At 51.5% G+C, this 27903-nt stretch overlaps 1 protein-coding gene across 6 annotated transcripts in view; it reads left to right on the top strand.

Moving 5' to 3' along the window:
- The window catches only part of LOC140399363 (retinoic acid receptor RXR-alpha-A), a 348218-nt gene extending 332408 nt beyond the window's left edge, over window positions 1-15810 (top strand). For 4 of the 6 annotated variants that reach the window (XM_072488936.1, XM_072488937.1, XM_072488935.1 and 1 more), the window contains exons 9-10: window positions 8078-8183; window positions 14903-15807. In XM_072488936.1, the coding sequence (XP_072345037.1) occupies window positions 8078-8183; window positions 14903-15050 (254 nt within the window). In that variant the 3' untranslated portion in view covers window positions 15051-15807. Of the gene's footprint in view, window positions 1-8077; window positions 8184-14902 lie in introns of all 6 variants that reach the window. The other 2 variants (XM_072488939.1, XM_072488940.1) reach the window with 2 other exon arrangements.
- Window positions 15811-27903: the final 12093 nt, after the last annotated feature.

The following is a 27903-nucleotide window of genomic DNA, read 5'->3' as shown; positions in this document are numbered from 1 at the left end:
GAATAAACTCGGTTTGTTCTCACTGGAACGAAGGAGGTTGAGGGGAGACCTGATAGAGGTATACAAAATTATGAGGGGCATAGACAGAGTGGATAGTCAGAGGCTTTTCCCCAGGGTAGAGGGGTCAATTACTAGGGGGCATAGGTTTAAGGTGAGAGGGGCAAGGTTTAGAGGAGATGTACGAGGCAAGTTTTCTACGCAGAGGGTAGTGGGTGCCTGGAACTCGCTACTGGAGGAGGTGGTGGAAGCAGGGACGATAGTGACATTTAAGGGGCATCTTGACAAATACATGAATAGGATGGGAATAGAGGGATACGGACCCAGGAAGTGTAGAAGATTGTAGTTTAGTCGGGCAGCATGGTCGGCACGGGCTTGGAGGGCCGAAGGGCCTGTTCCTGTGCTGTACATTTCTTTGTTCTTTGTGTTCTTTGTCACTGTCTCAGCCTGGCAAAGCATCACCCAATATTAAACCTACCCCTTCCATGGGTAAACGAGAAACAACCGCTGCAAATTCCATTTACTAAGTCACTTTGTACATTGACTTTGCACAAAGGGAACAGGTTCATCCATCTCCTCTTGGAGCAGTGGAGACTGAGGGGAGACATGATTGTGTGTTTAAAATGAGGGGCATAGATAGAGTAGACAGGAAGAAACGTTCCGCCTGGGTGGAGGGTCAATGATCAGGGGACATAGATTTAAGGTAAGGGGATGTGTGTTTTTGACCAGCAATAGACCTCTATGACTATCCCATGAATACACTATTAATACTTTTTCCTTCATCAAACTATCTTGTATCATCAACCACCATCAATGATTGATCGGCCCCAGTGTCTCTCAAATTGCCTGTTCTGTTGGGGGAGTAAAGGAACAAATATTCCTTTGACTCAAAACCTTGATAATTTCCAGCAACTTGACTCAATTTAGCTGTATTTAAGGAAGAATCCCCATGACTATCCTGGGCCACATTCACCAGTCTAGTCGATTCTGAAGGAATAGATTTCATGTACCATTGCCACTGTTCTAACACCCATATCCTTTTTTGGTGCAGCCTTTTCTGAAGAGTACTAAAGAGTTTCTATTACTGCCACAGGTTTGCTATTCAGCTTCCAACAATTTACTTTTTGATGTCATATTTCATAAAAGCATACTGGGTTTGTTACATCACTTATGTCCTCTACACTATCATTTTTATTGACTGGAGCAGATTCTGCCTTCCCCCTAAATTGGACCTTTTCTATTCCTTGTATTGCTCCAGCTTCCCTGTGAGTTTACAATCGGAGATTTACTGACCCCTGGCTTCCTACGATATCCCATCAGGCAGAATCACTGCTTCCCCTGTCTCAGAAACTCTACGGTCTTCCCGTTGTGACATAATAGCTATTATGATGCTGTTTCAAACATTAGCCCCCTCACATTCATAAAGGTTTGTTGAACTTGAGTATTTGAAACCACTTCTCAAACAATATTTCTTTCTCCCGAGCAAATTCTACCAACGTTTTATTTCTTCTTTTCTTTGAAGTTTGGAATTTCAACTGATATGTGTCGTAAACACTTTAATCATGGAAAATAGTTAATCTTCAAAGACTGGGAATATTCTGGAAGATTGTTTTTTAAAAGACTCTGTCCCATGAAGGGTTAAGGGAAGGACCCTTGTGATTTTCCAGGAAAAGACGGCATTTTAAATGCCGTGAAGAAGCAGTTTGAAAGAAACGAGAAACCTGGGGCTGCTGGTGGACTGTTTACAGAATGGCCATGTGGTGCTTTACAGCTTTGATGAAAACCAGGTCCAGAAAACTGTTTAAAAGCTGGTCGGCTGGTTTGCTTTGGGGGGGGGGAGGAAAGCAAGAAGTATCGACTGTTTTGAGTAAAGAAGACAACAGACCCAGACATGAGTGTTGTTGGAGCTGCACTCATCCAGGCAAGTGGAGAGTATTCCATCACACTCCCAGCCCGAAGCAAAAACTGACTGGGAGTTGCTTCAGAGTCACTCTGAAATCGACTGACTCTGTCTGAAAAGTAGTACAAGAATCATAGAACATAGAACAATACAGCGCAGTACAGGCCCTTCGGCCCACGATGTTGCACCGAAACAAAAGCCATCTAACCTACACTATGCCATTATCATCCATATGTTTATCCAATAAACTTTTAAATGCCCTCAATGTTGGCGAGTTCACTACTGTAGCAGGTAGGGCATTCCACGGCCTCACTACTCTTTGCGTAAAGAACCTACCTCTGACCTCTGTCCTATATCTATTACCCCTCAGTTTAAAGCTATGTCCCCTCGTGCCAGCCATTTCCATCCGCGGGAGAAGGCTCTCACTGTCCACCCTATCTAACCCCCTGATCATTTTGTATGCCTCTATTAAGTCTCCTCTTAACCTTCTTCTCTCCAACGAAAACAACCTCAAGTCCATCAGCCTTTCCTCATAAGATTTTCCCTCCATACCAGGCAACATCCTGGTAAATCTCCTCTGCACCCGCTCCAAAGCCTCCACGTCCTTCCTATAATGCGGTGACCAGAACTGTACGCAATACTCCAAATGCGGCCGTACCAGAGTTCTGTACAGCTGCAACATGACCTCCTGACTCCGGAACTCAATCCCTCTACCAATAAAGGCCAACACTCCATAGGCCTTCTTCACGACCCTATCAACCTGGGTGGCAACTTTCAGGGATCTATGTACATGGACACCTAGATCCCTCTGCTCATCCACACTTCCAAGAACTTTACCATTAGCCAAATATTCCGCATTCCTGTTATTCCTTCCAAAGTGAATCACCTCACACTTCTCTACATTAAACTCCATTTGCCACCTCTCAGCCCAGCTCTGCAGCTTATCTATATCCCTCTGTAACCTGCTACATCCTTCCACACTATCGACAACACCACCGACTTTAGTATCGTCTGCAAATTTACTCACCCACCCTTCTGCGCCTTCCTCTAGGTCATTGATAAAAATGACAAACAGCAACGGCCCCAGAACAGATCCTTGTGGTACTCCACTTGTAACTGAACTCCATTCTGAACATTTCCCATCAACCACCACCCTCTGTCTTCTTTCAGCTAGCCAATTTCTGATCCACATCTCTAAATCACCCTCAGTCCCCAGCCTCCGTATTTTCTGCAATAGCCTACCGTGGGGAACCTTATCAAACGCTTTGCTGAAATCCATATACACCACATCAACTGCTCTACCCTCGTCTACCTGTTCAGTCACCTTCTCAAAGAACTCGATAAGGTTTGTGAGGCATGACCTACCCTTCACAAAGCCATGCTGACTATCCCTGATCATATTATTCCTATCTAGATGATTATAAATCTTGTCTCTTATAATCCCCGCCAAGACTTTACCCACTACAGACGTGAGGCTCACCGGTCTATAGTTGCCGGGGTTGTCTGCTCCCCTTTTTGAACAAAGGGACCACATTTGCTATCCTCCAGTCCTCTGGCACTATTCCTGTAGCCAATGATGACATAAAAATCAAATCCAGCTCCAGTTCCCTAACTCGTTCTTGGAGGAGCTGGAGATGGCAGCACTTCCTGCAGGTAAAATCAGCAGGGACACTAACGGCATCCCTCACCTCAAACATCCTGCAGGAGGAACATTGCACTCCCTTCCCTGCCATTCCTCTAACTTTCTACAAAGATCTGGCTAACAACTAAATTAAATTAAAAAAAAAAAATAATAATAAAATATGGTACTTACTCTCACACCAATGGGTTTTATTATTAGGTTAGAGGAGGAGGGCGGGTGGGAGACACTACATGTGTAGTGTCTCGGGTTTCCTCTCCACCAGAATTTATTGGTGAGGGTCTTCCCAGAAGTCCGCGGGTCGAACTTCCTGTTCCCGCCTTAAACACTAAAATTTAAAAAAAACAGCAAAGAGGGACCGAAAACGGGACCAGGTAAGTGTTCATTGATCAATCATTGATTGTTTCCCAGACCAATGTTGAGAAACCAACTGAATAACCCAGCCACCATTTCAAGGACTCCATCATCTATCCTTGTCCCTTGAACCATCGACTTTTAACCTTTTGGCAGAATTCCTTTTATTTTATTATCTTTTTGGTGTGTGAGAGAGTTAGGACCGTGTAATTATTCTACCTTCCTATTTCGTACTGTGTTAATACTGGACAAGTCTGGTTTTATAATGAACTAATAATTTTGTTGCTTATTGAAGAGCCTGGATATTTAGCGATCGTTCTGAGATTCATGAATAAAGTACATACTTGGCCAGATAGCTCCCTGGAGAAATCACTGAAATCTGTGTTGTGACCCATGGAATAGGGGAGACCGACTGTGCTTCAGGAACAGGCTCATAAGCCTGAATATCACAATTTTAACTACCTAATTAACTGAGACTGGGATACACATTCATGGCCGTCCCAATCACAATATTTTGCAAAATGAGAGCCATGTATACTTTGGCTATTTAACTTTGTAGCCACCTTCTAAAATGAGATAAAATGTCGTTCGACTCCATCCTCACTGGATTTCGGCACTTTGTGAAGATTATTGGTTAAATCAAACTTCCAAATGGGACTTCCCTCCTCATCCAATCTACTAGACTCTCTCTAACCTGTAATTAAAGTTCATTGTTCCTGATTTGTTTCTCTCGAGTACAAGTTCAAACTTTTAAATTTCTCTTTCTGTCTGAAGCGGTCTCATCTGCAACAGAATTCTGGCTAATTCAACTGCCTTACCATCTGGAGTAATTTCCCCTTCTTTCCCCACAGTGCCAGGATACCACCTTGCTCAAATGTGCCTGGGGCCTTGGCTCCCCAGGGAAATCCCCACGAGTGCCGTTCTGCCTGGTCCCCGTGTGTGGGGGCTGGTGCTGAACGGCACTCTGCCGAGGTCTCCGCCGCGGAGGGGACAGATCCCAGCGCCTCGGGAATCTGCACATTAAAGTTAGACGAGCTGTCTCGGTCTAATATGCAGATTTGCTAAAAAGTAATCCTGCCCATTTACATCGCAGCATCTTGCGAGATCACGTTGGATTTTGTGAGGTGTTGCGAGCCAGGGAGATTCTGGGAGTGCGTTCTCCCAGCTTTTATCGACCACGCTGCGCCGCTGCGATCTGCTTTTCGGGCGCAGTGTGGCTGTTGGATCGCGCCCATTAAATCATAGCCATCGGCCTCTTAGCTGCACTGATGAGATCCTAGGGCACAATTGTGAAAAAATGCAAATGAGGTATCCGGGCATCATGGCGAACCCTTGTCCCTCTACAGACGTCACTCAAACCCATCATCCGTTCAATATCACGCAATTGTTCATGGGATCCTATGGCGAGTAACTCCCCTCCTGACTCCCAAAGCCTGTCCACCATCTACAAGGCACAAGTCAGGAGTGTGATGGAATACTCTCCACTTGCCTGGATGAGCGCAGCTCCAACAACACTCAAGAAGCTCAACACCATCCAGGACAAAGCAGCCCCGCTTGATTGGCAATCCATGAACCACTACTGTAAATATTCACTCCCTCCACCACCGACGGTCAGTAGCAAGTGTACCATCTACAAGATGCACTGCAGAACTCGCAGAACCTCCTCCAACAAAACCTACAACCTCTACCATCTAGAAGGACAAGAGCAGCAGATACCTGGGAACCCCACCGCCTGGAGGTTCTTCTCCAAGTCACTCATTACCCTGACTTGGAAATATATCACCGTTCCTTCACTGTCGCTGGGGCAACATCCTGGAACTCCCTCCCTAACAGCACAGCGGGAGTACCTACACCACATGGGCTGCAGCGGGTTCAAGAAGGCAGCTCACCCCCACCTGAAGGGGTAATTCGTGGTGCGCAATAAGTACTTGAAGTTGGGGAATATGTTAAGTAAAGGGTTAAGAGTTAAGTAATGCATTAAGAGACATTGCAATTAGTTGTCTCATTTATGTTAAGTATCCAATGATTGATACTGATATGTAAAGGGGCTTCAGGTGACCTTTGTGGCTGGTGAAGTGTAATTAGAGTTTTGTGCAGAGTCTGTTGGAAGAAATAAAAGAGTGTTGGTGAAAAAGGAACAGAACTTTGACTCTTCATCCCACAGCATCTAATAGGTCGAACAGAATGTGCAGGGTTATGAGGAAAGAGCAAGGGAGGAGTGAGGCTAATTGACCAGCTCTATCAGAGATAGCACAGGCACGATCGACTGAATGGCCTCGTGTTCTTTCACTCAATGAACTCATAGTTGTCTTCAACATTTTTCATTTAAACCTGATCAGCAGACCCCCCCACCCCCATTAAATTCTGTTAATTTAGGTTCAATCTTCCCACTTGCTCAAAGTTTTTAATGCTCCCCTTTTTGACAACACTATATATTTATTTCTATCCAGCTCAGGTTGGAGGATTTATAGAATTTACAGTGCAGAAGGAGGCCATTCGGCCCATCGAGTCTGCACCGGCTCTTGGAAAGAGCACCCTACCCAAGGTCAACACCGCCACCCTATCCCCATAACCCAGTAACCCCACCCAACACTAAGGGCAATTTTGGACACTAAGGGCAATTTATCATGGCCAATCCACCTAACCTGCACATCTTTGGACTGTGGGAGGAAACCGGAGCACCCGGAGGAAACCCACGCACACACGGGGAGGATGTGCAGACTCCGCACAGACAGTGACCCAAGCCGGAATCGAACCTGGGACCGTGGAGCTGTGAAGCAATTGTGCTGACCACTGTGCTACCGTGCTGCCCCATTAGCTTGCCCATCACTACCTCCTTGGTGATAACAATCCTCTCAAGGTCCTCACCTGTCATAGCCTCATTTCCATCAGTCACTGGCATGTTATTTGTGTCTTCCACTGTGAAGACCGACCCAAAAAACCTGTTCAGTTCCTCAGCCATTTCCTCATCTCCCATTATTAAATCTCCCTTCTCATCCTCTAAAGGACCAATATTTACCTTAGTCACTCTTTTTTGTTTTATATATTTGTAGAAACTTTTACTATCTGTTTTTATATTCTGAGCAAGTTTACTCTCATAATCTATCTTACTCTTCTTTATAGCTTTTTTAGTAGCTTTCTGTTGCCCCGTAAAGTTTTCCCAGTCCTCTAGTCTCCCACTAATCTTTGCTACTTTGTATGCTTTTTCCTTCAATTTGATACTCTTCCTTATTTCCTTAGATATCCACGGTCGATTTTCCCTCTTTTTACCGTCCTTCCTTTTTGTTGGTATAAACCTTTGCTGAGCACTGTGAAAATCGCTTGGAAGGTTCTCCACTGTTCCTCAACTGTTTCACCATAAAGTCTTTGCTCCCAGTCTACCTTAGCTAGTTCTACTCTGTGCGATAGAGAGCATCCTATCCGGCTGCATCACAGCTTGTTATGGCAACTGCTCGGTCCAAGATCGCAAGAAACTGCAGAGTGTGGTGAACTCAGCCCAACGCATCACACAAGCTTGCCACCCGGTCACTGACTCTGTCTACACCTCCCGCTGCCTCAGGAAGGCAGACAGCATTATCAGAGACCCCTCCCACCCAGGCATTGCCTTCTTCCAGACCCTTCCATCAGGCAGAAGGTACAGAAGTCTGAAGACCCGCACATCCAGACATAGGAACAGCTTCTTCCCACAGCTACAAGACTCCTCAACGACTCCCCCCCGGACTGATGTGTTCCCTGTAAGAACACTATTCACGACGCCCTATGCTGCTCTTGCACTGTTACCAAGCACTGTTTGTCGATGTACCATTTGTCAATGTTCTCTGTTCATTATTCTTTTGTCTACTGTGTACGTACTGTGTAGGTTCCCTCGGCCGCAGAAAAATACTTTTCACTTTACTTCGGTACATGTGACAATAAATCAAATCAAACTTTGAAATTATTCATGTTATGATCACTATTTTTGAGTTCTCGTCATTTATTCATTCTTTTCCCAGACAAAATTAAACAATGCTTCCCTTTTCACACATCCAGAAATCAGTCTTGAATATATTTGAAAAATGGTCCCCCGTTTGAACCCACGTCTTAATATCTCACTGTACTTGGAACTGGTTAGAATCATTTAGTGCCTTGATAATGATAATGTTCACGCAGTGATATGTATAAATTGTGCAAATCTGTGGTCCTTGTAGATGCCAAAGGTCTGTCTAATCCTGGAGAGGTGGAGGCACTCCGTGAGAAGGTGTACGCATCGCTGGAAGGATATTGTAAACAGAAATATCCCGAACAGCCAGGGAGGTCGGTGCCTATATGTGTCTGTCTGTGTCTGTATCTGTGTGTCTGCGTGTGTATGTGCCTGTGCGTCAGTGTGTGTGTGTGTCTGTCTGTGTATCTGTCTGTGTATGTGTCTGTCAGCGTGTGTATGTGTCTGTGTGTCAGTGTGTCTGTCTATGTGTCTGCGTGTGAATGTGTTTGCGTGTGTCTACGTGTGCATGTGTCAGCGTGTGTATGTGCCTGTGCGTCAGTGTGTGTGTGTGTCAGTATCTGTGTGTCTGCGTGTGTATGTGCCTGCGTGTGTATGTGCCTGCGTGTGTATGTGTCAGCGTGTGTATGTGTCTGCGTGTGTATGTGTGCCTGTGTGTGTCAGTGCCTGTGTGTGTCAGTGCCTGTGTGTGTGCGTCTGTCTGTGTGTCTGTATCTGTGTGTGTGTCATTCCCAGCTATGACAAGTTTATATTCAGCTGGATTATTTTTAGTTATCTATGGAACAGGTTCACACACACAGACTCTCACTGGGGTACGGGTTCCACACACACTGACTCTCACTGGGGTACGGGCTCCACACACACTGACTCTCACTGGGGTACGGGTCCCACACACACTGACTCTCACTGGGGAACGGGTCCCACACACACTGACTCTCACTGGGGTACGGGTCCCACACACACTGACTGTCACTGGGGTACGGGTCCCATTCACTGACTCTCACTAGGGTACGGGTTCCACACACACTGACTCTCACTGGGGTACGGGTCCCACACACACTGACTCTCACTGGGGTACGGGTCCCACACACACTGACTCTCACTCGGGTACGGATCCCACACACACTGACTCTCACTGGGGTACGGGTTCCACACACACTGACTCTCACTGGGGTACGGGTCCCACACACACTGACTCTCACTGGGGTACGGGTCCCACACACATTGACTCTCACTGGGGTACGGGTTCCATACACACTGACTCTCACTGGGGTACGGGTCCCACACACACTGACTCTCGCTGGGGTACGGGTCCCACACACACTGACTCTCACTGGGGTACGGGTCCCACACACACTGACTCTCACTGGGGTACGGGTCTCACACACACTGACTCTCACTGGGGTACGGGTCCCACACACACTGACTCTCACTGGGGTACGGGTCCCACACACACTGACTCTCACTGGGGAACGGGTCCCACACACACTGACTCTCACTGGGTTACGGGTCCCACACACACTGACTCTCACTGGGGTACGGGTCCCATTCATTGACTCTCACTGGGGTACGGGTTCCACACACACTGACTCTCACTGGGGTACGGGTCCCACACACACTGACTCTCACTGGGGTACGGATCCCACACACACTGACTCTCACTGGGGTACGGGTCCCACACACACTGACTCTCACTGGGGTACGGGTCCCACACACATTGACTCTCACTGGGGTACAGGTTCCACACACACTGACTCTCACTGGGGTACGGGTCCCACACACACTGACTCTCACTGGGGTACGGGTCCCACACACACTGACTCTCACTGGGGTACGGGTCCCACACACACTGACTCTCACTGGGGTACGGGTCTCACACACACTGACTCTCACTGGGGTATGGGTCCCACACACACTGACTCTCACTGGGGTACGGGTCCCACACACACTGACACTCACTAGGGTACGGGTCTCACACACACTGACTCTCACTGGGGTACGGGTCTCACACACACTGACTCTCACTGGGGTACGGTTCCCACACACACTGACTCTCACTGGGGTACGGGTTCCACACACACTGACTCTCACTGGGGTACGTGTCCCACACACACTGACTCTCACTGGGGTACGGGTCCCACACACACTGACTCTCACTGGGGTACGGGTCCCACACACACTGACTCTCACTGGGGTACAGGTCCCACACACTGACTCTCATTGGGGTACGGGTCCCACACTCACTGACTCTCATTGGGGTACGGGTTTCACACACACTGACTCTCACTGGGGTACGAGTCTCACACACACTGACTCTCACTGGGGTACGGGTCCCACACACACTGACTCTCACTGGGGTACGGGTCCCACACACACTGACTCTCACTGGGGTACGGGTCCCACACACACTGACTCTCACTGGGGTACGGGTCCCACACACACTGACTCTCACTGGGGTACGGGTCCCACACACACTGACTCTCACTGGGGTACGGGTCCCACAAACACTGACTCTCACTGGGGTACTGGTTCCACACACACTGACTCTCACTGGGGTACGGGTCCCACACACACTGACTCTCACTGGGGTACGGGTCCCACACACACTGACTCTCACTGGGGTACGGGTCCCACACACACTGACTCTCACTGGGGTACGGGTTCCACACACACTGACTCTCACTGGGGTACGGGTCCCACACACACTGACTCTCACTGGGGTACGGGTCCCACACACACTGGCTCTCACTGGGGTACGGGTTCCATACACACACTGACTCTCACTGGGGTACGGGTCCCACACACATTGACTCTCACTGGGGTATGGGTCCCACACACACTGACTCTCACTGGGGTATGGGTCCCACACACACTGACTCTCACTGGGGTACGGGTCACACACACACTGACTCTCACTGGGGTACGGGTCCCACACACACTGACTCTCACTGGGGAACGGGTCCCACACACACTGACTCTCACTGCGGTATGGGTTCCACACACACTGACTCTCACTGGGGTACTGGTCCCACACACACTGACTCTCACTGGGGTCCGGGTCTCACATACACTGACTCTCACTGGGGTACGGGTCCCACACACACTGACTCTCACTGGGGTCCGGGTCTCACACACTGACTCTCACTGGGGTACGGTCCCACACACTGACTCTCACTGGGGTACGGGTCCCCCACACACTGACTCTCACTGGGGTACCGGACCCACACACACTGACTCTCACTGGGGTACGGGTCCCACACCCACTGACTCTCACTGGGGTACGGGTCCCACACACACTGACACTCACTGGGGTATGGGTTCCACACACACTGACTCTCACTGGGGTACGGGTCCCACACAAACTGATTCTCACTGGGGTACGGGTCCCACACACACTGACTCTCACTGGGGTACGGGTCCCACACACACTGACTCTCACTGGGGTACGAGTGTCACACACCGACTCTCACTGGGGTACGGGTCCCGCACACACTGACTCTCACTGGGGTACGGGTCCCACACACACTGACTCTCACTGGGGTACGGGTCCCACACACACTGACTCTCACTGGGGTATGGGTCCCACACACACTGACTCTCACTGCGGTACGGGTCCCACACACACTGACTCTCACTGGGGTACGGGTTCCACACACACTGACTCTCACTGGGGTATGGGTCCCACACACACACTGACTCTCACTGGTGTACGGGTCCCACACACACTGACTCTCACTGGGGTACGGGTCCCACACACACTGACTCTCACAGGGGTACGGGTCTCACACACACTGACTCTCACTGGGGTACGGGTTCCACACACACTGACTCTCACTGGGGTATGGGTCCCACACACACACTGACTCTCAGTGGTGTACGGGTCCCACACACACTGACTCTCACTGGGGTACGGGTTCCACACACACTGACTCTCACTGGGGTACGGGTTCCACACACACTGACTCTCACTGGGGTACGGGTCCCACACACACTGACTCTCACTGGGGTACGGGTCCCACACACACTGACTCTCACTGGGGTACGGGTCCCACACACACTGACTCTCACTGGGGTACGGGTCCCACACGCACTGACTCTCACTGGGGTGTGGGTTCCACACACACTGACTGTCACTGGGGTACGGGTCCCACACACACTGACTCTCACTGGGGTACGGGTCCCACACAAACTGTCTCTCACTGGGGTACGGGTCCCACACACACTGACTCTCACTGGGGTACGGGTCCCACACACACTGACTCTCACTGGGGTACGGGTCCCACACACACTGACTCTCACTGGGGTACGGGTCCCACACACACTGACTCTCACTGGGGTACGGGTCCCACACAAACTGACTCTCACTGGGGTACGGGTCCCACACACACTGACTCTCACTGGGGTACGGGTCCCACACACACTGACTCTCACTGGGGTACGGGTCCCACACACACTGACTCTCACTGGGGTACGGGTCCCACACACACTGACTCTCACTGGGGTACGGGTCCCACACAGACTGACTCTCACTGGGGTACGGGTCCCCCACACACTGACTCTCACTGGGGTACAGGTCCCACACACACTGACTCTCACTGGGGTACGGGTCCCACACACACTGACTCTCACTGGGGTACGGGTCCCACACACACTGAGTCTCACTGGGGTACAGGTCCCACACACACTGACTCTCACTGGGGTACGGGTCCCACACACACTGACTCTCACTGGGGTACGGGTCCCACACACACTGACTCTCACTGGGGTACGGGTCCCACACACACTGACTTTCACTGGGGTACGGGTCCCACACAGACTGACTCTCACTGGGGTACGGGTCCCCCACACACTGACTCTCACTGGGGTACAGGTCCCACACACACTGACTCTCACTGGGGTACGGGTCCCACACACACTGACTCTTACTGGGGTATGGGTCCCACACACACTGACTCTCACTGGGGTACGGGTCCCACACACACTGACTCTCACTGGGGTACGGGTCCCACACACACTGACTCTCACTGGGGTACGGGTCCCACACACACTGACACTCACTGGGGTACGGGTCCCACACACACTGACTCTCACTGGGGTACGGGTCCCACACAGACTGACTCTCACTGGGGTACGGGTCCCACGCACACTGACTCTCACTGGGGTACGGGTCCCACACACACTGACTCTCACTGGGGTAGGGCTCCCACACACACTGACTCTCACTGGGTTACGGGTCCCACACACACTGACTCTCACTGGGGTACTGGTCCCACACACACTGACTCTCACTGGGGTACGGGTACCACACACACTGACTCTCACTGGGGTACGGGTGCCACACACACTGACTCTCACTGGGGTACGGGTCCCACACACATTGACTCTCACTGGGGTACGGGTGCCACACACACTGACTCTCACTGGGGTACGGGACCCACACACACTGACTCTCACTGGGGTACGGGTCCCACACACACTGACTCTCACTGGGGTACGGGTGCCTCACACACTGACTCTCACTGGGGTACGGGTCCCCCACACACTGACTCTCACTGGGGTACAGGTCCCACACACACTGACTCTCACTGGGGTACGGGTCCCACACACACTGACTCTTACTGGGGTATGGGTCCCACACACACTGACTCTCACTGGGGTACGGGTCCCACACACACTGACTCTCACTGGGGTACGGGTCCCACACACACTGACTCTCACTGGGGTACGGGTCCCACACACACTGACACTCACTGGGGTACGGGTCCCACACACACTGACTCTCACTGGGGTACGGGTCCCACACAGACTGACTCTCACTGGGGTACGGGTCCCACGCACACTGACTCTCACTGGGGTACGGGTCCCACACACACTGACTCTCACTGGGGTAGGGCTCCCACACACACTGACTCTCACTGGGTTACGGGTCCCACACACACTGACTCTCACTGGGGTACTGGTCCCACACACACTGACTCTCACTGGGGTACGGGTACCACACACACTGACTCTCACTGGGGTACGGGTGCCACACACACTGACTCTCACTGGGGTACGGGTCCCACACACATTGACTCTCACTGGGGTACGGGTGCCACACACACTGACTCTCACTGGGGTACGGGACCCACACACACTGACTCTCACTGGGGTACGGGTCCCACACACACTGACTCTCACTGGGGTACGGGTGCCTCACACACTGACTCTCACTGGGGTACGGGTCTCACACACACTGACTCTCACTGGGGTACGGGTCCCACACACATTGACTCTCACTGGGGTACGGGTGCCACACACACTGACTCTCACTGGGGTACGGGTGCCACACACACTGACTCTCTGTGACGTACCCCTCGGAGGTCCCGGGTTGTGAACCACCCCGTTCCCCTTGGCCTTCACGGAAATACAAACTTCCCGAATAAACGGGGAAAGCCTCTCAGTGGGAGACCCTTGGGGGAGTGGGGAGTCGAGTCGAAAAACAGATAAATGTGTTCCTGTCTTCACAACTATTCGATCCGCTGAGTTCATCTGTCGCATTCTCCTCTGTCCTGATGCAATCAGACGCCGAAGCCAGAGTCTCTCAATTAATTTTCACCCTGATCAGTGCTTTCCGGGTCCCACTGGAATTTTCACCCTGATCGGTGCTTTCCGGGTCCCACTGGAATTTTCACCCTGATCGGTGCTTCCCGGGTCCCACTGGAATTTTCACCCTGATCGGTGCTTTCCGGGTCCCACTGGAATTTTCACCCTGATCGGTGCTTTCCGGGTCCCACTGGAATTTTCACCCTGATCGGTGCTTTCCGGGTCCCACTGGAATTTTCACCCTGATCGGTGCTTTCCGGGTCCCACTGGAATCCTCTGACTGTGAGTGAGAGCGGCAGCCTGCACAGCCTGCAGATTTGTGTAGCCCAGCCTGTCACTGATATAAATGGTGACGGGGCCCTCGTTGCTGCCAGGAGCTGTCGGTGGTGCCTGTATAATGTTTGATGTGTTGTGTTTTCAGTGACAGCCTCTCTCCTTTACTCTGCAGGTTTGCTAAGCTCCTCTTACGATTGCCGGCCCTGCGGTCGATTGGATTGAAATGTCTCGAACATCTGTTCTTCTTCAAGCTGATTGGAGACACTCCCATTGACACTTTCCTTATGGAGATGCTGGAAGCTCCTCATCAAATATCTTAAACCGCAGTAGAGACGATTGCTCACCAGGGACAGACTTACGTCCTTTGTCGGAGCTCACCTCAAGATCCTCCGCCTCCCGTCTGCTTTTACAGCCTCTTCCCAGCCCCTCCGAGTATTGACATCTTTATAATCAGACAACAAAGGAATCATTCTCTCTATGTTTATATACGCCAGAGTCTCTGGGTTGGTGTGTCGCACCTTGAGATACGCTGAGGTGTGTGTCTGTGTACATTCACACTCGCACAACCCCTCGAGCTCCAGGCAGCTTCACCTTTCCTTGGATCTCCTGTTGGTTTGTGTTTTGGGTTAGTGGTGACGGGTCCGTCCTGTCCCTCTCAATGTGCATTTGTCAGTGCTGGAGATTTGGACTTTGCAGACGACACTGGACGACCTGCAGTCCTGGTTTGAACCTTCCTGTGCAGGGTGCTGTGGGGTTTGGGAGCACAAAGCGAGGCCTTGTTGATCAGATCAACCTGGACACTGCTTGGTTCTGTGCTGTCTCTCCGAGGTCTCTGGACACAGCATGTTTAAGTGTTTCCAACTCAAGGCAGTGACTCTCACACCCTCGTCTGCCATCTCGATGTCCAATGCAATACATCAATATTTGTTCATGTTTTATATTTTTCAGAGCAATAAGAGGTTTTATTTTATTGAAATCTCGGCGGGCAGGGCAGCTGAATGCAGTTCAAACCGGTGAAACCATCACTGCCACAATCCAAACCCGTGTCGGGGTTCATTACCCCTCCCCCCATGGGGATGACCCCCCCCCCCCATGGGGATGACCCCCCCCCCCCATGGGGATGACCCCTCTCCCCATGGGGATGACCCCTCCCCCCATGGGGATGACCCCTCTCCCCATGGGGATGACCCCTCTCCCCATGGGGATGACCCCTCTCCCCATGGGGATGACCCCTCTCCCCATGGGGATGACCCCTCTCCCATTGGGGATGACCCCTCTCCCCATGGGGATGACCCCTCTCCCCATGGGGATGACCCCTCTCCCCATGGGGATGACCCCTCTCCCCATGGGGATGACCCCTCTCCCCATGGGGATGACCCCTCTCCCCATGGGGATGATGGCCTTGTGCTGTTCCCTTGTTGCGCCCCCTCCCACTCTGGCAAATACTGGCTGGGAACGAGGCCTGACCTCGGACAATCCTTTGCTGCTAATAAATGCTTTAATTATTAACCTTTGATCGGTGACGTCACGATGCTGAGGGGAAACAGCTTTGTTTTGAGAATTCTCTCCAAACACACTAACTCATTTACCCCTCCCATCCTGTACACTAGCTCTCTCTCAACTCATTCCTCCTCCCAGCACTCAGCTCCCACTTTGTCAGCTCCATAGTTAGGCGGTTGTGCAGTGAAGGAGCTCTTTGCTGTCGCTGTCACTCCAGCTCTGGCAGGTGAAGGTGTGCAGAAGGCCCGGATGGCCGGTGGTGTTTAAGCAGAGCCTGGTGGTGGGGAGGGGGGATTTGCTGCCTACGATTCTGCCATTGACAACTGGGCCTACAAGACGTGTGAGGCATTCGCTCTGCTTTGAGTTACTCAGAATCCCAGCAAACTCCTCACAGCCGATGTGGCACCCGTCCCAGTCACTCCCCTTCCTCCCTCTGCTCATCCCTCCGCACTCTCCCTCCGCACTCTCCTTCTGTCCCTCCTTCCCTCCGCACTCTCCCTCCGCACACTCCCTCCGCACTCTCCTTCTGTCCCTCCTTCCCTCCGCACTCTCCTGTCCCTCCTTCCCTCCGCACTCTCCTTCTGTCCCTCCTTCCCTCCGAACTCTCTTTCTGTCCCTCCTTCCCTCCGCACTCTCCTTCTGTCCCTCCTTCCCTCCGCACTCACACTTCGCACTCTCCCTCCGCACGCTCCCTCCGCACACTCCCTCCTTCCCTCCTCACTCTCCCGCCTTCACTCCTCAATCTCCCTCCTTCCCTCCGCCCGCACCCTCCCTCCGCACCCTCCCTCCGCACCCTCCCTCCACACCCTCCCTCCGCACCCTCCCTCCGCACCCTCCCTCCGCACCCTCCCTCCGCACCCTCCCTCCGCGCACCCTCCCTCCGCGCACCCTCCCTCCGCACCCTCCCTCCGCACTCTCCCTCCGCACTCTCCCTCCTTCATCCTCCTTCCCTACTCACTCTCCCTCCTTCCCTCCTCACTCTCCCTCCTTCCCTCCGCCCGCACCCTCCCTCCACACCCTCCCTCCGCACCCTCCCTCCGCACCCTCCCTCCGCACCCTCCCTCCGCACCCTCCCTCCGCACCCTCCCTCCGCACCCTCCCTCCGCACTCTCCCTCCTTCATCCTCCTTCCCTACTCACTCTCCCTCCTTCCCTCCTCACTCTCCCTCCTTCCCTCCGCCCGCACCCTCCCTCCACACCCTCCCTCCACACCCTCCCTCCACACCCTCCCTCCGCACCCTCCCTCTGCACCCTCCCTCCGCACTCTCCCTCCTTCATCCTCCTTCCCTACTCACTCTCCCTCCTTCACTCCTCAATCTCCCTCCTTCCCTCCGCCCGCACCCTCCCTCCGCACCCTCCCTCCGCACCCTCCCTCCGCACCCTCCCTCCCCAGCAGCTCTCCCATCCAGGAACATTCTCCTTTGCTGTCGGTGAACAGCGTTGGGCAAATATGAGAACTCCACAAGTTTATTACAGATAATTAACCCTCTTCTCTGTCAGTTCAATCCCCCTAAAAGCTGAAATGTCCTCCTGGATTTTCCAATTCCCAGGCCAAGCTTCCCAGCACCGAGACTTTCCCAATTGTGGAGAGAGAGAGAGAGGGAGGGAAAGGGGGGGGGGGGGGGGTTGCTGCAGAGATTCATCCACATTGGTGCTCAACAACTCCAGGCGTCCTCTTCGAGGATTCACCCCCCTGCCCCCCCTCCCTCCCTCCCCCTTCCCCTCCCCCCTCCCTGCGTATCGATTTCCCCTCTCCCTCCCTCCCCCTTCCCCCCCCCACCCTCTCCCCCCCTCCCTGTGTATCGATTTCCCCTCTCCCTCCCTCCCCCTTCCCCTCCCCCCCCACCCCCCTCCCTGTGTATCGATTTCCCCTCTCCCTTCCCCCCCCTCCACCCTCCCCCTCCCTGTGTATCGATTTCCCCTCTCCCTCCCTCCCCCTTCCCCTCCCCCCCACCCCCTCCCTGTGTATCGATTTCCCCTCTCCCTCCCTCCCCCTTCCCCTCCCCCCCACCCCCCTCCCTGTGTATCGATTTCCCCTCTCCCTCCCTCCCCCTTCCCCTCCCCCCCCACCCCCCTCCCTGTGTATCGATTTCCCCTCTCCCTTTGCCCATTTTTTTAGTGAGATGTAATCTTCAGGTTTTTACGTGGGTTGCTCCCTGGCCTGTACTCTCTGTTTTACACCTGATTTTTAACCTGAAATTTGAATATTTTATATGCAGCAATTTTGTACAAAAGAAGAAAATTAAAAATAACATTTGCAAACACAGAAAGTTACCCAACAACTGGAGACACTCGCTGAACCCTCTAATCACAGTCAGATTAAGCGGATAGTGTGTGGAGCAAGTGGGAGTGTGCACTGTACTGAGACAAGTTACACACAATGCAGACATTTTTTCACCTCCGCCTGCCTGATCCCGACCTGCGTGTTCCGCACCACCGCTCTGTCCATCTTCTGTTACTCTCTCTATCCCTGTGTATGTCTTTTACCCTCTTTTTGTCTCTCTCACCCTGCCTCACCCTCTGACCCTGCCTCACTTCACCCTCACTTGCCCCAATGATTGGAGCTACTCTAACAGGCAGGACCACTGCTATACGTGTGCGGAATCTGTTTTGAGAAATGATGGTGATTGGTCTGTGTTGACACTATGAACATTTTGGGGAAAATCAAAAAAAAGAAGAAAAATGTCTACAGAAATCTATTTTTGTATAAATGAAACTTTATCCCTTTTGTTAGTTGGAACTTCACTGATAATTGTAAACATTCTCTGTCAATGTTAATACTTTAACAGTTTACAGGATGGAAGCAGGTGTTCCTGGTACCATTTGGGACCATTTGGAGCTGAATGCCCTGTGTTAGCTTATATTAACTCTAGATCAGATACAGCTGAATATTTGTTGTGTTCCAAATATAGTATGAATGCCAGTTCTGAGGATTCTGTCTTCAAATTGAATACTCCCAAGTTGCTGTTGAATTCGCTGTTCACTTTCCGATGAGTTTCAGCCTAGATCAGCGAGCATTTGGCGTCTGGGATAGGAACCTCTGGGATTTTTCAGATAGACACTCGGAGGTTTCAGTGGAGGAGTTGTAGGTTTAATCCTGATCTGATTCACACACGAGCCGATTTAGGGATAGTGCCTCTCGGATCTTCACACAGATCTAGGCACCCTGTGTTTGAAACTTTCAGTTTGAATTGTTACTCAGTGCTAACTGTAATAAAATATACCATGTACCCTGCCCTGTTTCTGCTCCTGTACTTCCTAAATCCACTGCGTTGGCCCCAGCTCGTGGATGTTGTTATCTTTTGGGAATCACATTTAGGAAGGACATTTAGACCTTGGGAGAGTATGCGAAGGAGATTTACTGGAATGGGAGCAGGGATCAGGAATATCAGTGAATGTGGAGACTGGAGAAGCTGGGATTGTTCTCCAACAGAACCATCGGGGAGCTGAGAATGTTAATTCTGTGTCAGTGCCGAAAAGGCCACGGGAATACATTCAACAATAACCTCCAAAAGGCAATTGAGTAAGTACTTTAAAGGTGAGAAATGTACAGAGTTAATGGGAAAGAGCAGGGCGAGGAGTGGACTAATCGGAAAGGTATCCCAACAAGGCAGCACAGGAATGCTGGACAAATTGTCTGCTTTATTGCAAAATTCTTTGATTTGCCACGGTAAACATGTACATTGAACCTTGGGTCAAATTGTGTTTGTGTTTCTCTATTTCTCCCAGTTTCCTCTTCCTGACTGTTTTGGATTTGCTGTTTTGTCTCGTGGCCCTTGGCTTGTTAGTAATTCGGGAGTCGGGGGTGACGAGACTGGAGGTGGTCAAGGCTGAGTACAAGCTTCACTCATAGAACATAGAAAATACAGCACAGAACAGGCCCTTCGGCCCACGATGTTGTGCCGAACCTTTGTCCTAGATTAATCATAGATTATCATTGAATTTACAGTGCAGAAGGAGGCCATTCGGCCCTTTGAGTCTGCACCGGCTCCTGGAAAGAGCACCCTACCCAAACTCAACACCTCCACCCAACACCAAGGGCAATTTGGACATTAAGGGCAATTTATCATTGGCCAATTCACCTAACCTGCACATCTTTGGACTGTGGGAGGAAACCGGAGCACCCGGAGGAAACCCACGCAGACACGGGGAGGACGTGCAGACTCCGCACAGACAGTGACCCAAGCCGGAATCGAACCTGGGACCCTGGAGCTGTGAAGCATTGTGCTATCCACAATGCTACCGTGCTGCCCTTAAGAACAAATAAATCTACACTATATCATTTTACCGTAATCCATGTACCTATCCAATAGCTGCTTGAAGGTCCCTAATGTTTCCGACTCAACTACTCCCCCAGGCAGTGCATTCCATGCCCCCACTACTCTCTGGGTAAAGAACCTACCTCTGATATCCCTCCTATATCTTCCACCTTTCACCTTAAATTTATGTCCCCTTGTAATGGTTTGTCCCACCCGGGGAAAAAGTCTCTGACTGTCTACTCTATCTATTCCCCTGATCATCTTATAAACCCCTATCAAGTCGCCCCTCATCCTTCTCCGTTCTAATGAGAAAAGGCCTAGCACCCTCAACCTTTCCTCGTAAGACCTACTCTCCATTCCAGGCAACATCCTGGTAAATCTTCTTTGCACCTTTTCCAAAGCTTCCACATCCTCCCTAAAATGAGGCAACCAAAACTGTACACAGCACTCCTTGAACCTTTTCACCTCACTCACTGCTTCCCTCCAATCAGAAGCAAACACAGCTGCTATCCATCCTCTCCTCCTCATCCCTCCCAATGATGTCCCAGATCTTCCCACCTGCTTCCATTTAGGAATTACCCAGGCACATCCTGTCCAGAAAATGCAGGACAAATTTAAACCAGCCAGTTGCTGCCCCTTCAGTCCCACCTCGATCGCCAGCAAAGTGATGGAGCGTGTGAGTGGCAGGGCCATTAAACAAGATTAATGTAGCAATTGGCCAGTGCTGAGTTTGGGTTCCGTCAAGGTCACTCAGCTACGAACCTCATTACAGCCGGACTCCATCCATGGACAAAAGATGTTTGATCAAGTGGAGCGATGAGAGTGACTGCCCTTGACATCAAGGCAGTGTTTGACCGAGTGTGACATCAAGGAGCCCGAGCAAAATTGGAGACAGCAGGAGCCCGAGGAAAAATGCTTCTGCTGGCTTGAGTCATACCCGGCCCAAAGGAAGATGTTGTGGTGGTTGGAGGTCAATCATCTCAACTCCAGGACATCACTGCAGGAGTTCCTCAGGATCGTGTCCTCGGCCCAACCATCTTCAGCTGCTTCATCAATAACCTTCCATCATAAGGTCAGGAGTGGGGATGTTTGCGGATGACTGCACAATGTTCAGCACCATTCGTGACTCTTCAGATAATGAAGCAGTCCCTGTCCAAATGCAGCAAGACCCGGACAATATCCAGGCTCGGGGCTGACAAGTAGCAAGTTACATTCATGCCACACAAGTGCCAGGCAATGGCCATCTCCAACAAGAGAGAATATCCATCACCCCATGGCATTCAATGACATTACCATCACTAACCCCCTACTATCAACATCCTGAGGGCTACCATTGATCAGAAACGGAACTGGATCCAGCCATATTAATACCGTGGCTACAAGAGCAGGTCAGAGGCTGGGAATCCTACAGCGAGTAACTCACCTCCTGACCCCCAAAGCCTGTCCACCATCTACAAGGCACAAATCAGGAGTGTGAGGGAATACTCTCCACTTGCCTGGGTGAGTGCAGCTCCAACAACACTCAAGAAGCTCGACACCATCCAGGACAAAGCAGCCCCGCTTGATTGCTCCCCCTTCCACAAACATTCAAACCCTCCATCACCGGCGAGCAGTGGCAGCCGTGTGTACCATCTACAAGATGCACTGCAGGAACTCACCAAGGTTCCTTAGACAGCACCTTCCAAACCCACGACCACTACCACATAGAGCATAGAAAATACAGCACAGAACAGGCCCTTCGGCCCACGATGTTGTGCTGAACCTTTGTCCTAGATTAAGAACAAATTAATCTACACTATATCATTTTACCGGAATCCATGTACTTATCCAATAGCCGCTTGAAAGTCCCTAATGTTTCTGACTCAACTACTTCCACAGGCAGTGCATTCCATGCCCCCACTACTCTCTGGGTAAAGAACCTACCTCTGACATCCCCCCTATATCTTCCACCATTCACCTTAAATTTATGTCCCCTTGTAATGGTTTGTTCCACCCGGGGAAAAAGTCTCTGACTGTCTACTCTATCTATTCCCCTGATCATCTTATAAACCTCTATCAAGTCGCCCCTCATCCTTCTCCGTTCTAATGAGAAGAGGCCTAGCACCCTCAACCTTTCCTCAACCCCACCTAGAAGGACAAGAGCTGCAGATACCTGGGAATCCCACCACCTGGAAGTTCCCCTCCAAGTCACTCACCACCCGGACTTGGAAATATATCCCCATTCCTTCACTCGCTGGGACAGAATCAGAGGGAACCTTTTTAGGGTTGCTCTGATTTTCCTGAGCTTTACTTTTTCTTTGCAGGGCCTACTTTTTCGATTTTTCAGAGTTCAGGATTCCATTCTTCCTCAGTTCCTTGGTATTTTCTTTCAGATTTAGATTCTAAATTTACAATTCCCAATTTACAACAATGATGTGAGATCAGATTCATCTCAAATTCCAACTATCTGACTCAGGCTATTGAGTATGTGCAGGGCTGTAAATATATAGAAAAGGTTTAGCTTAAGGAATGAGATTAATGTAATCTAATTGAGAAATTCAACCCTTGAGCTAGCTGAGCCTCACAGGAAACCTGGATGAGCATTCCCTCGCTGTGCAGATAAACAACACTTGCAGGTCAATTCTGGTTTATTTTTGTTAGAAATGGCAGTTCAAAGGGCCAAGTTGCAGAAGAGAATTGAATAGAGCAAGATAGTGCTCCACCATCTTTGACTGTGGAGGTAGGCAGACGCACAGCCTGGGCTGCTGCCCACTAATACCAGCCAGCCCCAAGATGCCAAACTGTCCCAGATGAAGCCAGGCGTGGACATAGTTATCAATGGATCCTCAGAGCCTGGAGGCCCAGCGAGCTTCCACCTACATGGAAACAGTGCAGGATAGACTGCGGAACCCGGGGTAGCTCCTCCCAATGGGCAGCAACACCTCCAGTGCCCCATTGACCGTATCCACCAGGTGTGTGGGTTCAAGAGTCACCATGCCAAGCATGTGGAGGCAAGAAACCCATCTACCCGATGGCCATCGAGCTCCCGGCTCCGTCTGGCCAGAACCATCAGCACTTGTCTGCAATGAAGACCAACTCCACAAAACTGGCGAGAGGGCAGGGTGGGCCCAATCCAATTTCCAGGCCGTGCGGTTGCCCAAATAAATAGGACATCCCAAGCAGCACGGTAGCATTGTGGATAGCACAATTGCTTCACAGCTCCAGGGTCCCAGGTTCAATTCCGCCTTGGGTCACTGTCTGTGCGGAGTCTGCACGTTCTCCCCGTGTGTGCGTGGGTTTCCTCCGGGTGCTCCGGTTTCCTCCCACAAGTCCAAAGCTGTGCAGGTTAGGTGGATTGGCCATGATAAATTGCCCTTAGTGTCCAAAATTGCCCTTAGCGTTGGGTGGGGTTGCTGGGTTATGGGAATAGGGTGGAGGTGCTGACCTTGGGTAGGGTGCTCTTTCCAAGAGCCGGTGCAGACTCGATGGGCCGAATGGCCTCCTTCTGCACTGTAAATTCTATGATAATTCTATGAGGTCAAAGGACAAGATCCGAAAAGAAAGAGCAGGAAGGCAGGGACCTATGATTGGAAGGAGCAACTTCAACTCCTCACCAATTCCATCGCTGATGCTTTGCTCCTGCTTCAGTCACAGGACATGAGCCAACGTTTATTAACCCCCCCCCCCCCCTTGAGGTTTTGGAGGGTATTTGTGAAATTTCAGGGCCGAATTTGCCTGCCCTCATGTATTTTGAACCCGGATCAAAATCCTGCTACTCACTTCCTAACAGCACTGTGGGTGTACCTACACCGCAAGGTCAACTGTGGTTCAAGAAGGTGGCACACCGTCACCTGTTTAAGGGCGTCAGGGATGGACAATAAACGCTGTCCTTGCCGGCGATGGTCACATCCCCAGAGTTGGGAACAAACCCGCCCAGCTTCCCGTGCAAGGCAGAACGAGCTGAAATGGAAAGTGGTTGAGGATGGAACCATACCGCTACCCAGTGGGTGTTAGTGGAATTACACAGCAGCCATCCACCCACAGTGTGGAGATGCCGGCCACAGTAAGAAGTCTTACAACACCAGGTTAAAGTCCAACAGAAACAAACCATTTGGACTTTAACCTGGTGTTGTAAGACTTCTTACTGTATCCACCCACAGAGCGACTTCGAAGTTGCTTTTTTACGTTAATAATATGTGAATAAAGAGAGTAGATTAAAATTGGAGAGAAAATAAAACAGTTAAGCAGCTTTAAGCTTGTTGTATCCGGAACTAATCTGAATTCATCTAGCACCTTTAACAAACCATCCCGAGGTGCTTCCAGGAACAACGATAAAATAAAATGCGCCGTTGGGCCGCAGGACAAAGAGGCAGTTTGTAAAAACCAGCTTCAAGGAGGAGCGAGTGGGCGAGGGAAGGAATTCCAGAACTTGGGGCCCACAGGCAGCTGGAGGCACAGCTGAAGGAGGAGGTTACAGAGATATTGAGGGGCTGGAGGAGGTTACAGAGATAGGGAGGGGTGTAGGGGCTAGAGGAGGTTACAGAGATAGGGAGGGGTGTAGGGGCTGGAGGAGGAGGTTACAGAGATAATGAGGGGTGTAGGGGCTGGAGGAGGTTACAGAGATAGGATGGGGTGTGGAGGCTGGAGGAGGTTACAGAGATAGAGAGGAGTGTAGGGGCTGGAGGAGGTTACAGAGATAGGATGGGGTGTGGAGGCTGGAGGAGGTTACAGAGATAGGGAGGGGTGTGGGGGCTGGAGGAGGTTACAGAGATAGGGAGGGGTGTAGGGGCTAGAGAAGGTTACAGAGATAGGGAGTGGTGTAGGGGCTGGAGGAGGAAGTTACAGAGATGGGGAGGGGTGTAGGGGCTGGAGGAGGAGGTTACAGAGATAGGGAGGGGTGTAGGGGCTGGAGGAGGAGGTTACAGAGATAGGGAGGGGTGTAGGGGCTGGAGGAGGTTACAGAGATAGGAAGGGGTGCAGGGGCTGGAGGAGGAGGTTACAGAGATAGGGAGGGGTGTAGTGGCTGGAGGAGGTTACAGAGATAGGAAGGGGTGTAGGTGCTGGAGGAGGAGGTTACAGAGATAGGGAGGGGTGTAGGGGCTGGAGGAGGTTACAGAGATAGGGAGGGGTGTAGGGGCTGGAGGAGGTTATAGAGATAGGGAAGGGGTGTAGGGGCTGGAGAAGGTTACAGAGATAGGGAGGGGTGTAGGGGCTGGAGGAGGTTACAGAGATAGGGAGGGGTGTAGGGGCTGGAGGAGGTTACAGAGATAGGGAGGGGTGTAGGGGGCTGGAGGAGGTTACAGAGATAGGTTGGGGTGTAGGGGCTGGAGAAGGTTACAGAGATAGGAAGGGGTGTAGTGGCTGGAGGAGATTACAGAGATAGGGCGGGTTGTAGTGGCTGGAGGAGGTTACAGAGAGGGAGGGGTGTAGGGGTTGGAGGAGGTTACAGAGATAGGAAGGGGTGTAGGGGCTGGAGGAGGTTACAGAGATAGGGGCTGGAGGGGTTACAGGGACAGGAAGGGTTGTAAGGGCTGGAGAAGGATGCAGAGATGGGGAGGGTTGTAGTGACTGGGGGAGGTTGCAGAGATAGGCATTGTTGCAGGAGCTGGAAGTGCTTCCAGAGATAGGGCGGGTTGTAGTGGCTGGAGGAGGTCACAGAGATAGGGAGGGGTGTCGGGGCTGGAGGGGTTACAGGGACAGGAAGGGTTGTAAGGGCTGGAGAAGGATGCGGAGATGGAGAGGGTTATAGAACAAGATCCCAAATGCAATGTAAGAATAATATCAGTGTCACAAGTCGGCTTACATTAACTTTCAATGAAGTTACTGTGAAATGTTCAATCCACCTAACCTGCACATCTTTGGACTGTGGGATGAAACCGGAGCACCCGGAGGAAACCCACGCAGACACGGGGAGAACGTGCAGACTCCGCACAGACAGTCACCCAGCGGGGAATTGAATCCAGGTCCCTAGCGCTGTGAAGCCACAGTGCTAACCCCTGTGCCCTCACCCAAGATAAACAATTCCACAGACCACTGTCACTACCTGAAGAAACCTCCAGATACAATTACTGTTAAAAGATCTGGGCGTACAAGCAGATTACTTGTACGCTGCAGGGACTCAAAGATTCACCAGATAGCACTGTTGCTTCACAGCTCCAGGGCCCCAGGTTTGATTAATGAAATGTTCGGCGATCGGCCGGAGGATCCAAGTTGGTGCCGAAATCGGGGGTGGCGCCGCTTTTGTGATGCCCCGTCCCCTCCAAAACGAGTGCGGCGCATGCCATGGCCTCAGGACCAATGGGCTGAGTTCCTGACGGCGCGTGTGCTATTTTTCCTTTGTGATCCCGGAGTGGCCGCTGCGGACCAGTTGGGTAGGAGCTGATCCGCAAGCAGAGGGGGCTTTGGCAGGGGCTGGGGGCACTGGTGGGTGGGTGGTCCGGGGGTGTCGAGCCTGGCCAAATGTGGGCACTACTTGGCAGGCCGTGTCCACGCGCAGTCTGCGCCATGTTGCAAGGCGCGGCCACGAACCCAGCAAAGTCTCCGGCCATATCGGCAGCTAGAGCCGGGGGATATACTCGACGTGCCTGCTAGCCCCCCACTGCACGGAGGATATACTCGACGTACCTGCTAGCCCCCCACTGCACGGAGGATATACTCGACGTGCCTGCTCGCCCCCCACTGCACGGAGGATCGCTGCAGCTTTTGCACCATTTGTACCGGTATATAAAGCCACTGTTCCCACGCCGGTCAGCTCCTAGTCTGGAAATCGGAGAATCCAGTCCACTGTCTCTAATTAACTATTCCCAGGAAACCCTCTTAATATAAACAAAAATCCATTAGCTCCAACTTTTATGATGCTTTAATTGCACCTCTGACTCACAAAATACCTTGCTGTCTTTCAAACCAGGATTTTTAAAAACAGGACTGCAGCAGTCAGCCACATAATTGCAGTGTTTATGCTAGCCTACTTGTGATCAGTACAGGCTTGAAGGGCTGAAGGGCCTGTTCCTGTGCTGTAATGTTCTTTGTAATAATAAAGATTATTATTATTAATATGACTAACCTAAGATTTTAACCCTTATTGCCCCAGCGCGATAGCATAGTGGTTAGCACAATTGCTTCACAGCTCCAGGGTCCCAGGTTCGAATCCCGGTTTGGGTTACTGTCTGTGCGGAATCTGCACATCCTCCCCGTGTGTGCGTGGGTTTCCTCCGGGTGCTCCGGTTTCCTCCCACAGTCCAAAGATGTGCAGGTTAGGTGGATTGGCCATGATAAATTGCCCTTAGTGGCCAAAATTGCCCTTAGTGTTGGGTGGGGTTACTGGGTTATGGGGATAGGGTGGAGGTGTGGACCTTGGGTAGGGTGCTCTTTCCAAGAGCTGGTGCAGACTCGATGGGCCGAATGGCCTCCTTCTGAACTGTAAATTCTATGAATAC

This window comes from Scyliorhinus torazame, chromosome 22 (genome assembly GCF_047496885.1).
Source record: "Scyliorhinus torazame isolate Kashiwa2021f chromosome 22, sScyTor2.1, whole genome shotgun sequence".
Taxonomy (NCBI): Eukaryota; Metazoa; Chordata; class Chondrichthyes; order Carcharhiniformes; family Scyliorhinidae; genus Scyliorhinus; species Scyliorhinus torazame.
This window is presented reverse-complemented; position numbering and strand designations above follow the sequence as displayed.